The following is a 15,408-nucleotide window of genomic DNA, read 5'->3' on the forward strand; positions in this document are numbered from 1 at the left end:
TCTAGTCACTCGTATTACATGTTGTACCCCCTTGCTTTACAAACTATATGTACAGAGCTACTGAAAATGCAGCCGCCTCTGGAGTGGACAGTAGCACCTAGAAGGACAATCGATCACCACTATGTTGCACCTTTGGAGAAGGAATGGGGGGAAATTGGCATGAGTCTATATATGCTTCCATTTCCTCCCATGGGAAGGTTGATTTTGTGATTAAAGCAGTATATTGTGACTCGAGAGATCTGGGGTTTTGTCTCCGCTCTGTTACTCAGACTCATAGAGGAAGTCTGTAAATCAATCCGTCTGTGCTTCCATTCCCATCTGTAAAATGAGGATATTTCCTTACGTTACAGAGATGTAGTGAAGCTTACAGTGCAATTTAAGTGTAATTGTAGCAAGGGTTAATTTACCTGCACTAGCTTTAATCTAGTGAATAACGAAGACATGTCAGCAGAGACTAGCAACCAAGTATAAGCCCACTGGGGACCCTGGGTACTTACTCAGGTTGCTAGCTCATGCCGGTGTTTGTGCCACTGCATCTTCACTGCTATTGTTACTTGTACTAGCTAGAAGAAAGCTAGCTTGGATATATCTATCCACACTACAATTACCCTAAATTGCAGTGTAAACTTGCTGTAAATCTGTTACTGTTTATGTAGTGCTTAGATACTAAAGGGACAAGTGCTGTAGAAAAGAGTTTAAATTGAATGAATGGATAAATCCTCTAATTATACTCCTAAGAGAAAATGGTCAAAACAGCCCACTCATGATAAATTACATTAGGAAGAGTCCAAAGAGAGGAGGAGTGGCAAGTGAAGTAAGCCTGCCACCAGCAACTGTGATGACATCCATGTTCTACAGATACAATTTTTAGCATCCAATATGCTATTATGAACACTATTGAAGAAAAAGGATTTGAATTGTTTAATTATAAAATAACCCAAGACTTGTCAGATTGCTGTCAAGAAAGATATTACGACATTTGAAAATGGAGGGAAATTGCACTAGGAACTATGCTAACATCAGTCCTTTAATTATAGTTTTCTATTTCTCTGATGCTGCGTAGGAGCAGGTTTTGAATATATAACTGCCTGTTAGTGAAATCAGCCAATAGACAAACTATTTAACCTTGTTTTGAATACCTTGTATATTAAATATGCCATGTAAACCTCGCTTCAGTCATCATTGGAAAGTCCAAGAGGAGTTTAAAAATAGAGTAAATTTAAAAGAAAATCAAAGAAAACTATGATTCATTTAAAGGAACTGATACACATAAAATATCGTCTGACTTCCACCAGTCCAAGTAAACCACAATGTTATGCAAATCTTCAGGGACATAAAATTGAGGGGAACATACAATAGCCTTCTGTTAGTCAGGGAGACAGGCATTTCTTGTGAACGGGAGTTTTATAAAAACAGGTTTACTTCTAACATTCTATTGATAACGTTGCTATTACCAGCTATGAGGTAATGTCTCCCATTGGTTGAAGGGCTGAACTGTGTTCCACCATAAAATGGAAATAATGACTGTTGCATATGAATTGATAGGCAGTTTTTGTTTTAAAGAATTTTTTAAAACTTTGGGTGAATTTAGTGCTGGAGAATGAAATTGTTGCCATCTGAACACCACTGTGTGAAATTAGCTGGTCATCTCAGTCCCACTTCCCATGAACTATGATTATGTTGTTAAAACCACCATCACGTACATCTTTATTAGCCTTAGCTGAAGGGATGTCTAGAATATGATTCAAGGCGTGTGGGGGAGGACGCACAGGGGTTACGATGTTAGCACATCTTAACTAACAGAGTCTAAAACTAATGTAGACTGGACAAGTTGTACTTAGTTTAGCACATGCTAGCTGGTAAGGTTAGGAGGGAGCCCGCCTAGGCCATTCACCTAACATGTCCAAATACAACTTGCCCTGGCTACACTTGAGTTTTAAATGGGTCAGTTAAAACATTTGAGCTAAAACGTTTTAAAAATGTAACTTTTATTCATGTCTAAACAAACCTGTGGAGGGACTTCCTCCAAATCAGGATATGGCAAGTTGGGGGAGGTGAAGAAACTTGCACTAACACTCTCGTGAGTGGAGAAACTGAGCTCAGTTTCCAGCAATAACACATCCGGGACTCTTCACAAATGCTAACAATTTCTAGTTTTTTAAAAGAACCTCACTGCTCACTCCCCCACGCACAGACTTGTTTAGTCTTCTTACTAAAATAATTGCTGTTTACTGAATTTTGTCCCAGTCCTTCTCAGGCTCTGAAGCTATAGACAGGATTCTGAATCTGGAAACCTATTGCAACCTTCTGCCCTTTGGAGTAGGATTTTGTTTTTCTTGTGTTTGTACGTGTATGATAGGAGACCTAGTCATGGACCAATGGCCCAGGTGCTACTGCAATACAAATAATGTATCAATAGGAAAAAGTCAGGTGATATATTAGCAACCTTCCACAGTGATAGTTATTTTATATCAAGGTCTCGTCTACATACAGTTTTTGTGCTGGTTTAACTGTTTCTGTTATGGGTGTGATTTCCTATTGAAATACTTAAATCAATACAACCCCTAAACCTGATTTTAAAAATTGTACTTGGCACAGCTATGTCAGTCAGAGGTGTAATTTTTTTTTAACTGTCATAACTATACCAGTAAAAGCTATTGTGTAGACACAGTTATACCGGTATAACTGTGCTTTATACCAGTACAACTTATGCTGGTTGTAGGAATTGACATAAGTTATATCAGTATGAGCACTTCAATATCAATATAACTGCATTCATCCTCAAAGAATAGCTAGGTTTATAGTTTTCTTTGTACCCAAGAATAAGCCATATTGATATAGGCACTGTTATAACTGTGTGCACACTAGGTGGAGGGGTTATATCACTTTAACTATACCAGTACAGTTACAGCAGCATAATTTTTGCATGTATTGGGGAAGTGGATGGTGGATCCAATCTTCTGTATTTTGTGAAGGGTGGTGGAGAGTTGAGAGCAGTATCAGACAACACTTTTATCTTCTCTCTTACATCTTAAAGTCTAGTCATTGTCACACAAGAGAGGGATAACCTGGATGTGATGAGTAAAGCCAACTTGTCTAATATTCAATGTTACTTGATAACTCTCATCTAATCTCTACTTCACATCTTGCTACCTGAATGAATCTGGCATCCTTCCAGCACTGTCTGCCCCATGCTCAGGTAAAATGTCCACGTCAAAAATGTCAATTGAGAATCAGTAAAGGACGGACATTAATGTGATGGGAAGATAGTTATCCTGGGCCAGATGTGAAGTATTTGTAACTGAGTTTGTTTTTAAATGAAAAGATATGTATAAAGAAAACCCATTGATTGTTCTGTATTGACAGAAGATGATGTAATGCCTAATGCTAATTGAGTAGAGACTGAGACTGGAACTGTCGACTCTTAAGAGTAATAACTGGAGAGGACAGCTTGGGCTATGTGATCACAGTGAGGTGACTGAAAGAAAAAGACAACTTTAGACAGAAGAAATAAAAAAAGGCCTTTTCTGCCATGCTATTGAAAATGGCCTAAATTTGCTAATGAGCCTAGTGATTTTGGGTGCCTCTGTTTTTTTTGGGTCCCCATCTTGAGACGCCTTGTAAAGGGATCTGATTTTCAGAGGGTGAGTGCACTGTCTGAAAATGAGTCGCCTGCCAGGTCTGTAAAGCTGGGCACCCAAAATCACTAATCACTTTGGCAAATGTATACCAACCTTTCAGTGTGCAGTACTGTAAGCTCCAGTCCAGCTTAGTTATCCTTTCTGAAGTATTCATCTGGTCTTTTATGACTTTTCTCTTGATTTTTGTGAAACTGCACATAAAATATCATTTCATTTATGAATTTCTGAAGTGGGTCCTGGAGCTGTTGGCTGAAGCAGTTACTGGGCGAGCCCCTCAGGAACTAGAGACTGAACTTTTGCTTTGGAACTATGACGACTTAGATACAAGAGCTCTGGCTCAAAGGAGGCTGCAATCTCGTTGTCTAAATTTCAGCTAAGGCCTATTATAGAGAGAACAGAATGATTTGAATCACATAAGGCCTGGTACAGTGTTGACAAGATCTTAGATGGTAGTGTTGGTAATGATGATAATCTTACTCTTGTATTGCAACTTTCATTCAGCTACATCCCAAAGAGATTTACTAGATGTTCAAACAACTAAATAGGAATCTCTGTAAGCAACCACTGGGGTGCAATGTGGTTAAACATTGTATGGCAGCCTACAGGTTAGTTCCACATGGATCTCCTACATCCCTGATGTCTATCATGGTTTTGTGCCCGAAGGACAAATTCAGCTCAGTCCAGTTTGTTCCATAATGACAACAGTTGGATGGCTGGAGAAACTCCAGGTCATTAATCAGGGTCTCTCAGTGCCATGCACATTTTGAGTTACAGACTATGGAGAGCAAGACATTACAAAGCTAATACACTAACAGGTCTGTGCTCTATCTCTGCTTCACCCTGGAAAATGTGGTTCATATTAAACTGCTTGAAAGCATCACTTTACTCCTGGTGGGGCTTACTTTTCTTTTTAGACAGCTCACACAAGTGTCACTTCATGAGGCCCAAGCAATGACTTGTGGACAGGGGCGGCTCTAGACATCTCGCCGCCCCAAGCACGGCGGCATGCCGTGGGGGGCACTCTGCTGGTCGCCGGTCCCTCGGCTCCGGTGGACCTCCCGCAGGCATGCCGCCCCACCGGCAACCGGCACAGCGACCCCCCCGCGGCATGCCGCCCCAAGCACACGCTTGGCATGCTGGGGCCTGGAGCCGCCCTTGCTTGTGGACTGTTTGAAATTATTGTTTGTCACTTGTGAAATTTTCTGACAGGCCACAAGAGACACAGATGACTACAAATGTCAGTCACTTTCTGGTTGTGGGAACAGGAGTTTTCCACACACGACTGGATGAAGGTAATCTAGGCTCAGTAATCCATGATATGGGGTCTCCAATGGATCTGCTCTTACTCAAGTCTGTAAGTGTAGGTGTCTTTGTGTGACTTGTCTGTCACTACTGACTGTCCTCCATTCAGACAGGGAATGTGAGGATCTGTGCAGTGTTTCTTTTAATCTGTAGAAGGAAACCCCAGGCAGAAAGAGTGAGAGGAGCTTTAGAGGTAATACTGTTTTTTTTAATTCTAATCAAGACTCTTGTACATTATTAGAACCATCTTTTTCTTCTGTTTGTACAGCACCTAGCACAACGGGGTCCTGGTCCTCGAGTCTGGCCCCTAGGTGCTACAGAAATACAAATAATCACAAGAAAGTGATTCATTCTGTGATTATTTACCACTGTCATATGACAGGCTCATTGTTCTAAGCTTCCATGCAGCATGACCCAAACCAAAGAATCTGTAAGAGAGGAGATAGAAGGTGGCACACTGCCTACAACAAAATGGGCACTGTGCAGCTGAGTCTCCTAAAATGGTATTTACTCCAAAGGACTGGGAAATACCTGATACTGATTTGTGGAATTCCCAGAAGGAAGAGAATGGGAAGCTACACACAGGTCTCGAATCTGCCAACTGAGATGAAATTACTCATGATTTGCAAAGCCAGAAATGAATTATGCAGGTCATCCCAAGCAAATGCCTATAAATCCTACATAACACATTGCCACACCATGTGTCCCGCATGTGCCACCTATTTGACAGAAGAACTATTAACAAAATGTACAGAAATGTATTGCGATATTGCTTTTTGCATCCATCCACTTGTAAAACCCTACTGGAAATTCTGGATGGCTCATTAAAACTCTTTAACAGTTTTAAGAGGTTTTTTTGGAGAACCAGTAGTCCCAGAAACCAGTAGTCCAATAGCCCCTCCATTCCAATATCTAGTTGGCTAACTTGAACTACCAGAAAGTGTTCACTAGAAATTTCTGTTAGGGAATCCAAACTGTCTTAATATCATGAGCTTAATGGGATGAAATCAGGGGCCCCGGATAATCTTCATCCAAGAATATTAAAGGAACTGGCACATGAAATTGCAAGCCCATTAGGAGGAATTTTTAATGAATCTGTAAACTCAGGGGTTGTACCATATGACTGGAGAATTGCTAACACAGTTCCTATCTTTAAGAAAGGGGAAAAAAGTGATCCAGGCAACTACAGGCCTGTCAGTTTGACATCTGTATTATGCAAGGTCTTGGAAAAAATTTTGAAGGAAAAAGTAGTCAAGGACATTGAGGTCAATGGTAATTGGGACAAAATACAACATGGTTTTACAAAAGGTAGATCGTGCCAAACCAACCTGATCTCCTTCTTTGAGAAGGTAACAGATTTTTTTAGACAAAGGAAATGCAGTGGATCTAATTTACCACGATTTCAGTAAGGCATTTGATACAGTTCCACATGGGGAATTATTAGCTAAATTGGAAAAGATGGGGATTAATATGAAAATTGAAAGGTGGATAAGGAACTCGTTAAAGAGGAGACTACAACGGGTCACTGAAAGGTGAATTGTCAGGCTGGAGGGAGGTTACTAGTGGAGTTCCTCAGGGATCGGTTTTGGGACCAATCTTATTTAATCTTTTTGCTACTGACCTTGGCACAAAAAGTGGGAATGTGCTAATAAAGTTTGCAGATGACACAAAGCTGGGAGGTATTGCCAATACAGAGAAGGACCGGGATATCATAGAGGAAGATCTGGATGACATTGTAAACTGGAGTAATAGTAATAGGATGAAATTTAATAGTGAAAAGTGAAAGGTCATGCATTTAGGGATTAATAACAAGAACTATTGTTATAAACTGGGGAGGCATCAGTTGGAAGTAACAGAGGAGGAGAAGGACCTTGGAGTGTTGGTTGATCACAGGATGACTATGAGCCGCCAATGTGATATGGCTGTGAAAAAAGCTAATGCGGTCTTGGGATGCATCAGGTGAGGTATTTCCAGTAAAGATAAGAAGGTGTTAGTACCGTTATACAAGGCACTAGTGAGACCTCATCTGGAATACTGTGTGCATTTCTGGTCTCCCATGCTTAAGAAGGATGAATTCAAACTGGAACAGGTACAGAAAAGGGCTACTAGGATGATCCGAGGAATGGAAAACCTGTCATATGAAAGGAGACTCAAAGAGCATGGCTTGTTTAGCCTAACCAAAAGAAAGCTGAGGGGAGATATGATTGCTCTCTATAAATATATCAGAGAAATAAATACCAGGGAGGGAGAGGAATTATTTAAACTCAGCACCAATGTGGACACAAGAACAAATGGATATAAACTGGCTATCGGGAAGTTTAGACTTGAAATTAGACAAAGGTTTCTAACCATCAGAGGAGTGAAGTTCTGGAACAGCCTTCCAAGGGGAGCAGTGGGGGCAAAAGACATATCTGGCTTCAAGACTAAAAAGCTTGATAAGTTTATGGAGGGGATGGTATAATGGGATAGCCTAATTTTGGCAATTAATTCGTCTTTGACTACTAGCGGTAAATATGCCCAATGGCTTGTGATGGGATGTTAGATAGGGTGGGATCTGAGTTACTACAGATAATTCTTTCCTGGGTGTCTGGCTGGTGAGTCTTGCCCATATGCTCAGGGTTTAGCTGATTGCCATATTTGGGGTCAGGAAGGAATTTTCCTCCAGGGCAGATTGGCAGAAGCCCTGGGGAGTTTTCGCCTTTCTCTGCAGCGTAGGGCACGGGTCACTTGCTGCAAGGTTCTCTGCACCTTGAAGTCTTTAAACCATGATTTGAGGACTTCAATGGCTCAGACACAGGTTTGATACAGGAGTGGGTGGGTGAGATTCTGTGGCCTGCATTGTGCAGGAGGTCAGACTAGATGATCATAACAGTCCCTTCTGACCTTAAAGTCTATGATTCTATGAGTCTCAATGCAAATAGCTCAGCAAAAGAACATTTAACTATTTTAGAAATCACTAGCTGTGATCTGTGGCATAGTACAGAGAACATTGGGTCCACACAGGAGAGCTGGGTTCTATTCCTGGCTCTGCCACTGGCTTGATGGGTGACCTTGGGTAGGGCACTCACCTCCCTATGCCTCAGTTTCCCCATCTGTAAAATGGGGATAATAATTTATTTCCGTGGTAAAGCACTTAGAGATCTACAGGTGAAAATGCTACATAAGAGGTAGGTATTATAATTATATATGAAACTGACAAAGTTAAGTACCTGTATCTTGGGATCTTCCAGGACTAGACCCAAGTGCTATACCATTAAGAAGCTGAGATTCTCCCCTTCTGAATGGTCTGAAGTTCCTGTACACTTCCTGGATTGCTCTGCACCTAGTATAATCATTGACACGAGGGCAAAGTAGGTGTAAAACATTCTACATATTCATATACATCAATTTTCATGTTATAACAGCAGTAATGGTCTTTGTGTAGGCCACTCCCCGGGGGAAATGGTCCAAGGCATTGCACTCCTTCCATCTAGTAACAATTTCTTAGGCAATTATTATTGTTTTTTGTATTATGGTAGCAACTAGAAGCATTAAACAGGTGCTTTTGTGCGAGGCACTGTGCAAATACAGCCTTGCCAACTCTTGCAGTTTGCAGGTCTCATGATATTTGGTGGTTTTTTAAAAGCCCCAGTTCTTGGAGTCATGTTATTTCATAAGAATGTTGGCATTCGTTTTTGAAAAACAAAGTAAGTTTCTAGCCATTGTTGTTGCAGAAACAAGCTATATAATGTGTCCCACATGTATCCTACGTTAATCAGAAGATAAGTAAAATATTTTTAATCTTATGATTTTTAAGCCAATTTCATGATTTGGGAGAGGAGAGGGCTGACTCATGATTTTTTAATGCTCAGGGTTGGCCATACTGCAAATTTTTAATAAAATACAGTTCTGGCCTCAAAGAACTTACAGCCAAAGTCCCCAATCTTACAAATATATATATATGCTTAACTTTAAGCACAATTAGTGCTACTGACTTAAAGTTAAGCATGTAAGTGTTTGCAAGATAGGGGCCAGAATTCAACGTGCTTTCATAGTTATTGCTTAAACAATGGCCAACACAGATTGATAATTTTCTAAGTCAGAACCAATGAATCCTAAATGCAGTTACACAGTGTGGCCCTGATCCTGCAAGTGGAAATAATGCGCTACCAGATCCTTGAATCCTTGTGGAGGCTTGATTAATTTTAGGGCTCCACGTGGGTACAAGAATCCATCTGTGTGGATCTTCTTGCAAGATCTAGCCCTTACGTAAGAAAGTCAGTGGAACTATTCATGTGTCCAGATACTCGTGCATTAATATTGGCAAATTTGGGCCCTGATTGATGCCAAATGTCTCTTAAATTGTAAGCTCTTTGGGGGCAGGGACTTTTTGTTCTTTGTGCATACAGTTCCTAGCACGATGGGGTTCTGCTCTATTATTAGGGCTCTGATATGCTACCACAACACATCCTACTAATAAATAACAATCATGGTTTGTGAGCTCCAGTGATTTTCCCTGTACATATTGCTTTGTGTGCCCTGGCCTTTCCTTTAGCAGATTTTCTGCTCTGCCTTTTAAATGTTGTTCACGGTCCTCGCCCATTCCGTTCTCCCCACTTTTGCCTCATTTCTATTTGATTTTTCGATCAGCTCCCCCTAGTGATCCATTTATTTCCTGCCCCCCCTACAATGTGCTTGGGGGATTCCAGCTGGGAATTGTCCTTCCCCAGCCCGTGCTGCACAGCACGCGCCCCGCGGCCTTAGCAAGGCTGCGCTCCGGGGAATGGGTGGCCACGAGCTCAGGGACGGTCCTCGCCCAGCGCGCGGGTCGGGCCTGGAGGGACACGCTCCCGCTCTGCCAAAGCGCCAGGGCTGTGACCCCGACGCCGGGCCTCCTCTCAGCGCTGAGGCTCGAGGAAGGGACCAAGCCCCGCCCCGCGCATGCCCAGAGCAAAGCTAAACGCCAATGGAAAATTGGCGGCACAAAAATTGAGGGCACAGGCGCTTCCCTGTGGCTTCACTCCTCCCACTGCACATGTGCACAATCTGCGCGCATGCTCGGTAGGAAGGCGGGCCGCCATTTGCTCATGCGCAGGAGCAGACAGAACACCGCTGGTTTGGGATGCAGGACGCCTTTTGTTGATCCCGCGGCGGGGCTGGGCGGCGCTAGGACCCGGCGGATCCGGCTCGCACGCGGGTTTTTCCTCCTCCTCCGGAGAAAGAGCGATGGCGGCCCGTTAGCGGCGCGTGCAGGCGGCGGGGCTGGGACTGCGCCGAACGCACCGGGGCCATGGGGGGCGGCGCGGCCTGGCCCCCTGCGTGAGGCGCGCCAGGCCCGCGCGTCCCCTCCGAGCGCGGCGCGGCGCGGCCCTGCGGCGGCGAAGGCCGCCTGCCCTCCTCCCGGGGCCGGCGCATCCCCCCAGGCCAGGGCGCGGCGGCCATGGCCACCGAGCTGGAGCCCCCTGCCTCGGGCGCGGCGCCGCTGGAGGCGGAGGAGGACGAGGAGCACTGGTTGTACGGGGGTAGGTAACCGGGCGGCGGCCGTGCCTGCGCCGAGTCGCCGCGGGGGATGCGCTGGGCGGGATGCTCCCTGCGCCCGAGCACCCGGCGGGCGGCCGGGCAGGGCGCGGGGTCTGTCCGCACTGCACCTCACCCAGGCTCCGGCTCGGCTCTGGGCTCAGCCCGCCCACAGTAACCAGTCTGAGTGGGGCCAGCAAGCGCTCATGGCCCTGCTGGGGGGTGGGTCCCGGCCCCGCGGTGACTGGGTCGTTCGGTAGTGTGGACGCAGCTCAAGCCGCAGCCCCGAGTCTGTATAGTGCAGTGTGGGCATGTTAGCGCAGCTGTGAGACTGGGGTCTAGCTAGTGTAAAGCCAGGCTTAACGGTACCGTGTGGATGTGCAAGTGCAGGCTTGGAAACACAGACTACATAGACCCAGGTTTGTAACGCTGTGTAGGCATAGCCTACGAAAGCACTCACTAGTCAGAAGGCAAAGTAAACTAGGATAGAGCACAGGCACTCTCCAGATTATGGTCTGCCTTCCCCTGAGCTTCTGAGCAGCCACATCCCCTTCTCCTCCTGGAGAGGTGATGGAGTTGACTAATGGATGTGTAGGTTTATCTGGGAGCCTCTCCATATCCAACCAGTATATGCCTATGTGATGGTCTTGTATTAGATTCCACTGACCATTTCAAGATTTTATGTCGGGAGTGGAATAGGGATTATGGGTTGTGGCGCTGCTGATAGACCACAATCAAATGAAAGACTCTTACCTATTTAACTTGTCTAAAACTGATAGATTAGTTTTTTTCTATAGACTCCATGGGGTTTCTGTAGATTTTTCTCCTTCCCTTTCCTGACGTTTGTGTGTATGTACACACATATACCCTATTAATTTTCCTTACTTTGTTGTCCTAGCCATTGTGTGTGATACTACAGTCATCCTTTACTGGCTTATGTCTGTTTCAGATTGTAAACTCCTTCAGGGTAGAAACTTGTTACTTTCAGTTGTTTGCAAAGGGTCACACATGCTTATGGCACTATATCAATAATAGTAAGTCTGAATCCACTATCTCAGCTGGGTGAGCTGGAGTTGGAGTTGACCTTCCATCAGAATTTTTTTCTTCTGTCACAGTCTTTGATGCTGTTTAATACAGTATAGCATTTTTTGGCTTGTATATGATCACTTTTTAACAGTGATAGGATAATGAATTAAATGGGCAGAATGAAACTCTAATAGCAAGACATTGACGTGCATAATAACTTTTAAAATCTGTCAGGTAAATGCATATTTGGGCCCCTGGATGGATGCAAGTGGGCCCCTGTGCCACTTGGGGATCCATATGTATCCAAGTGAAGGGTCAGAGCCTTGGTTTGCTGGCAAAGCATTCTTGGAACAGTTACCAGGCATCTTTTTCAGTGCTCCATCACTCCATGTGTTTCCTACCATTGTGAGACCTTACATTTTTTTTGTCAATTAAGGTCAGTATATTTTCTGGTCTCTTGATTTTTGCTTTTGAAAACTTCTTGACTTGAGGTCGTGTTCCCACCTAGCCTGGTCTCTCTCCCACAGAAAAAAATGTGTGAAGACTCTTGGAGCCAAGATCCATACCTGGCTTGATAGGTGCCTTTATTCATTCTGTTGCATAATCTGGGGTCTGGCATTCAAAGGCCTTTTTTAATTCTGTCAGTTGTCAAGGATGTGTAATCTTACTTTTTTATTGCTTTATTTCATATTGAGCTTTGCTTGGAAACTATCATATATACACACATTGTAAGTAATGCTTGTTTTTTCCCAAAAGGCCCAGACTGTGTTATAAGTTCTGATCACTTTGGGTTTTGATTTAATATGTTATTTTTATCATATTTGCAGATGACACCACTGGTAAGCAAGAAGATGGACCAATTGCTAGGTAGGTCTGTAAACTAGTCACTCATAACTGTATCTGCTGGAAGGGAGAAAGTTGTCTCAGCATCAGGCTTGTAATTCCTAGATACTTCCTAGATACCTAGTTTCAGATCTTGACAGTCAACTCATCCCCTTGCATCGCAACAAATTGAGTTGTATGAACTTTACTGTTGGACATCTTTTGGATGTGACCTTCAAAAACAAGTTCAGTGGTGATATGAAAAGTTACACTGGATCATTAATAAGATTAGAGGATTCTCCCAGTATCCTTGACCAAAATCCCCGCCCCCATACTTGTGCAGTGTGGTATGCACCAGCTGTGCCTCCCTCCACCCCAGAGGTCTCTGCATTTGAATATTTTTTGTATGTGTACATATGATAGGAATTTCAGGATTGTTGAACAGATGCCATAAACTGGAGTTCAGGGTGCTGAGAAATGCAGAAAATTGAGCCCAGTGTTTGCTGCACTTTGGGACCATTACGAATATTCTCCTCTTTGGAGCAAGTATCCTAATTCAACCAATATAAACACACACAAGCAAACTGTGGACTATCTTACTGCACGGTTACTTAGCAAATGTAATATCAACTATCCCTCATGACAAGGACAGTCTCTGATTTTAGACATAAATGTACTGCTAACCTACATAAATAGTGTTCTTGTCTCTTTATGATTTACATGAGATTATCAGAAATGCTCCATAAGATAAAGGAGCTACATCCTTCAATTTATTAATGTTTGCAAATCACTTTAAAACCTTGACTGCAAAGTATTATTATTATTATTATTTTGCTTCCTGCTCTTATTTTTCTTATAGTCCTCATTTTGAGTCTTTGTCCCACATATAAACTTTGTATGGGTTATGAGATGTGCCAACAAGATGATTATTTGCTAAACTCTTTGTTAACCATTGAAATTCCAGTATGATGATCTCTCTGAATATGTTGACTATCCGTGGGAAGACAATGTACACCAAATTACATGTCTTCAGTATCTCTTGACATTCTTTGATGCAGAGGATTTTGTGAAATTATAGCAGTGCTGTAAAAGGGGCTGTTTTATCACTGCACAACGGGTTATGTTGGGATTCAGGGGGCGGAAATAAAATGCCCAGGACTATTACCAACATAAAAGTGATGACACTAGTCCTGTCAAAGTGATTATTTGTTCACTCTTCTTAAAACTGTAGGAAAGTGGCTGTTACTTTATAGATGTGTACTTGAACTTTCAATTCACAAATTGTAATACACATCCACAGATACTTCCTGTGATTTGAAGCTGAAGGTAACATTTGTTGCTTTTCTTTAATTCGGTGCTGGCTGATCAATAATCTTGGATTCCGAGACAATTCTGTGGTTTAAGATCAATGCTCTTAATCGCTTTTGATTTGGTAAAAGAATGCCAAAGATTTTGGGGAGCTATCTGTGGCAGTTTCCTCCAGTGGTACTTCTCTTTATCTTTGCACAATGACTTGATGCCTGTGACCTTGGAGTTGTAGAGTGATCTTCTTTTTGAAGCCTGTTACGCTAATTTGGTAACTGAAGTGCTTTTGCTACCACCTCAGGAATTTGACCATAGTGGTACCTATGCTTACTAGGAAAGCTGCTGAAATCTTTGTCTGTACTTTTGTTTAATCTTGGCTTGATTACTGCAATTCTTTCTTTGTGAAACTTTCCACTACCTTTCCTCCAACATGACTGTGCAGCTGATAAAGAATTCATTTAGCCTGCTTGCTCAGGTCTGTCTGTCTGTCTGTCTCTCCACAGTCTTGTCTTCCTAGCCTACTAATAAGAGAGCTCCATTAGTTTACAAAACTGCAGTGGGTTGACTTTTTTATTTTATTTGATTCTTGGTAACCACTTCCAAGATTTTGGAATTGCTGGGCTTCATTGTGTCAGTGTGATCTTTGGCTTCCTTGTTTAGAAGGTGTCTCCTTTTGTGCAGCCTCTAAAATGGCTTTAATCTGTTCGGTGTGTGGCCCTTGTGTGTCATGTGTTTGCAGGATCTAACCCTAAAGGGAGCAAACACTCACTAACAGGCATGGTGCTTATCCCCATGAGTATCTCCATTGACTTCAGTGGGAGTACCCCCAGTAATAAGCTTTGCTCAGATGTAAGTGTTGTCATGTTTGGGCCCTTAAGTCCTCAGTTAAATTAACTTTAAAAAAAGGATTCTATTAGAATTTCAAAATAACTCTCCCAGTTCCATGGCTAAATATGCCGCCTTCTGATTTTTAGTTCCATAACACATAAGGTACATATGATTTTTGCTGAGACTGGCTTGCTTGGAAAATGCAATAAACAATACTAACATTTGCTCCACAATCTTAGTTAACAGAATAAATATGAAAGTGCAATAATGTAGATAAGGATTAATTTGCAATGAATAAGGAAATAGGATGGTCTATGGGATTGTTAATTACCTGTCCTTTAATCTCCATGTGACTGGTTAAAATTCAGCCCAAGTCCTTAATAACTGAATGTTGTTAATGTTTGATGGCTTGTAGAAAGGGAATCAATTGATCTTAATCTAATTCCTACTGGGCAGGTGTCCTCTTCACTTAAAAATGCCTATATAAGTGGCACTCTTGTTGGCAGTCTCAGGGAAAGGCCAATGATTGAATGGGCTATGGAGACTGAACCACCTTCTTACCCTTAGAAGTAGTGGGGTTGAGGCAAACTGGGAATCTTTCAAAGCTGCTGCAAGTGCCTTAGCTGATCTGTGGATAAATAAGTGTTTGGTGTGCAAGGCTGCCCATCTGGTATCCTTCAGGAACTCTAAATTGCCTTTCACCAATAAAAGCAAAACCTACTGAGATTGAATTTGAGCTAAATACTCTGCTACCAGTCACCAGAATCAAATATGTCTCTTGGTAAAACTATGATCAGAATATTATCTTGATTCTGTACTGATGGGCACTTTGGAAACATGAATAGGTCGCTCCATGGGTCAAGTGTATTTATTTTGGTCTGTTATATTTGGTAGACATGCAGAATCTTCTCATCCTTTGCAAGATGCTCCTCAGGAGAGCCGGCCTGTCACCAGTGAAGACCGAGAGATGTCACAACATGTATGTGTT

The 15,408-nt window shown here is 42.7% G+C and overlaps 1 protein-coding gene across 1 annotated transcript in view; it reads left to right on the top strand.

Moving 5' to 3' along the window:
• The first annotated feature begins 10,290 nt into the window (after positions 1 to 10,290).
• Positions 10,291 to 15,408, top strand: part of LOC120372288 (pre-mRNA 3'-end-processing factor FIP1-like) — a 32,645-nt gene continuing 27,527 nt past the window's right edge. Inside the window, exons 1-3 of the mRNA XM_039489268.1 lie at positions 10,291 to 10,444; positions 12,293 to 12,332; positions 15,315 to 15,399. Coding sequence (XP_039345202.1) covers positions 10,363 to 10,444; positions 12,293 to 12,332; positions 15,315 to 15,399 — 207 coding nt within the window. The 5' untranslated portion in view covers positions 10,291 to 10,362. The remainder of the gene's footprint in view (positions 10,445 to 12,292; positions 12,333 to 15,314; positions 15,400 to 15,408) is intronic.

The sequence above is a fragment of the Mauremys reevesii genome, linkage group 9 (assembly GCF_016161935.1).
Source record: "Mauremys reevesii isolate NIE-2019 linkage group 9, ASM1616193v1, whole genome shotgun sequence".
Lineage (NCBI taxonomy): Eukaryota > Metazoa > Chordata > Testudines > Geoemydidae > Mauremys > Mauremys reevesii.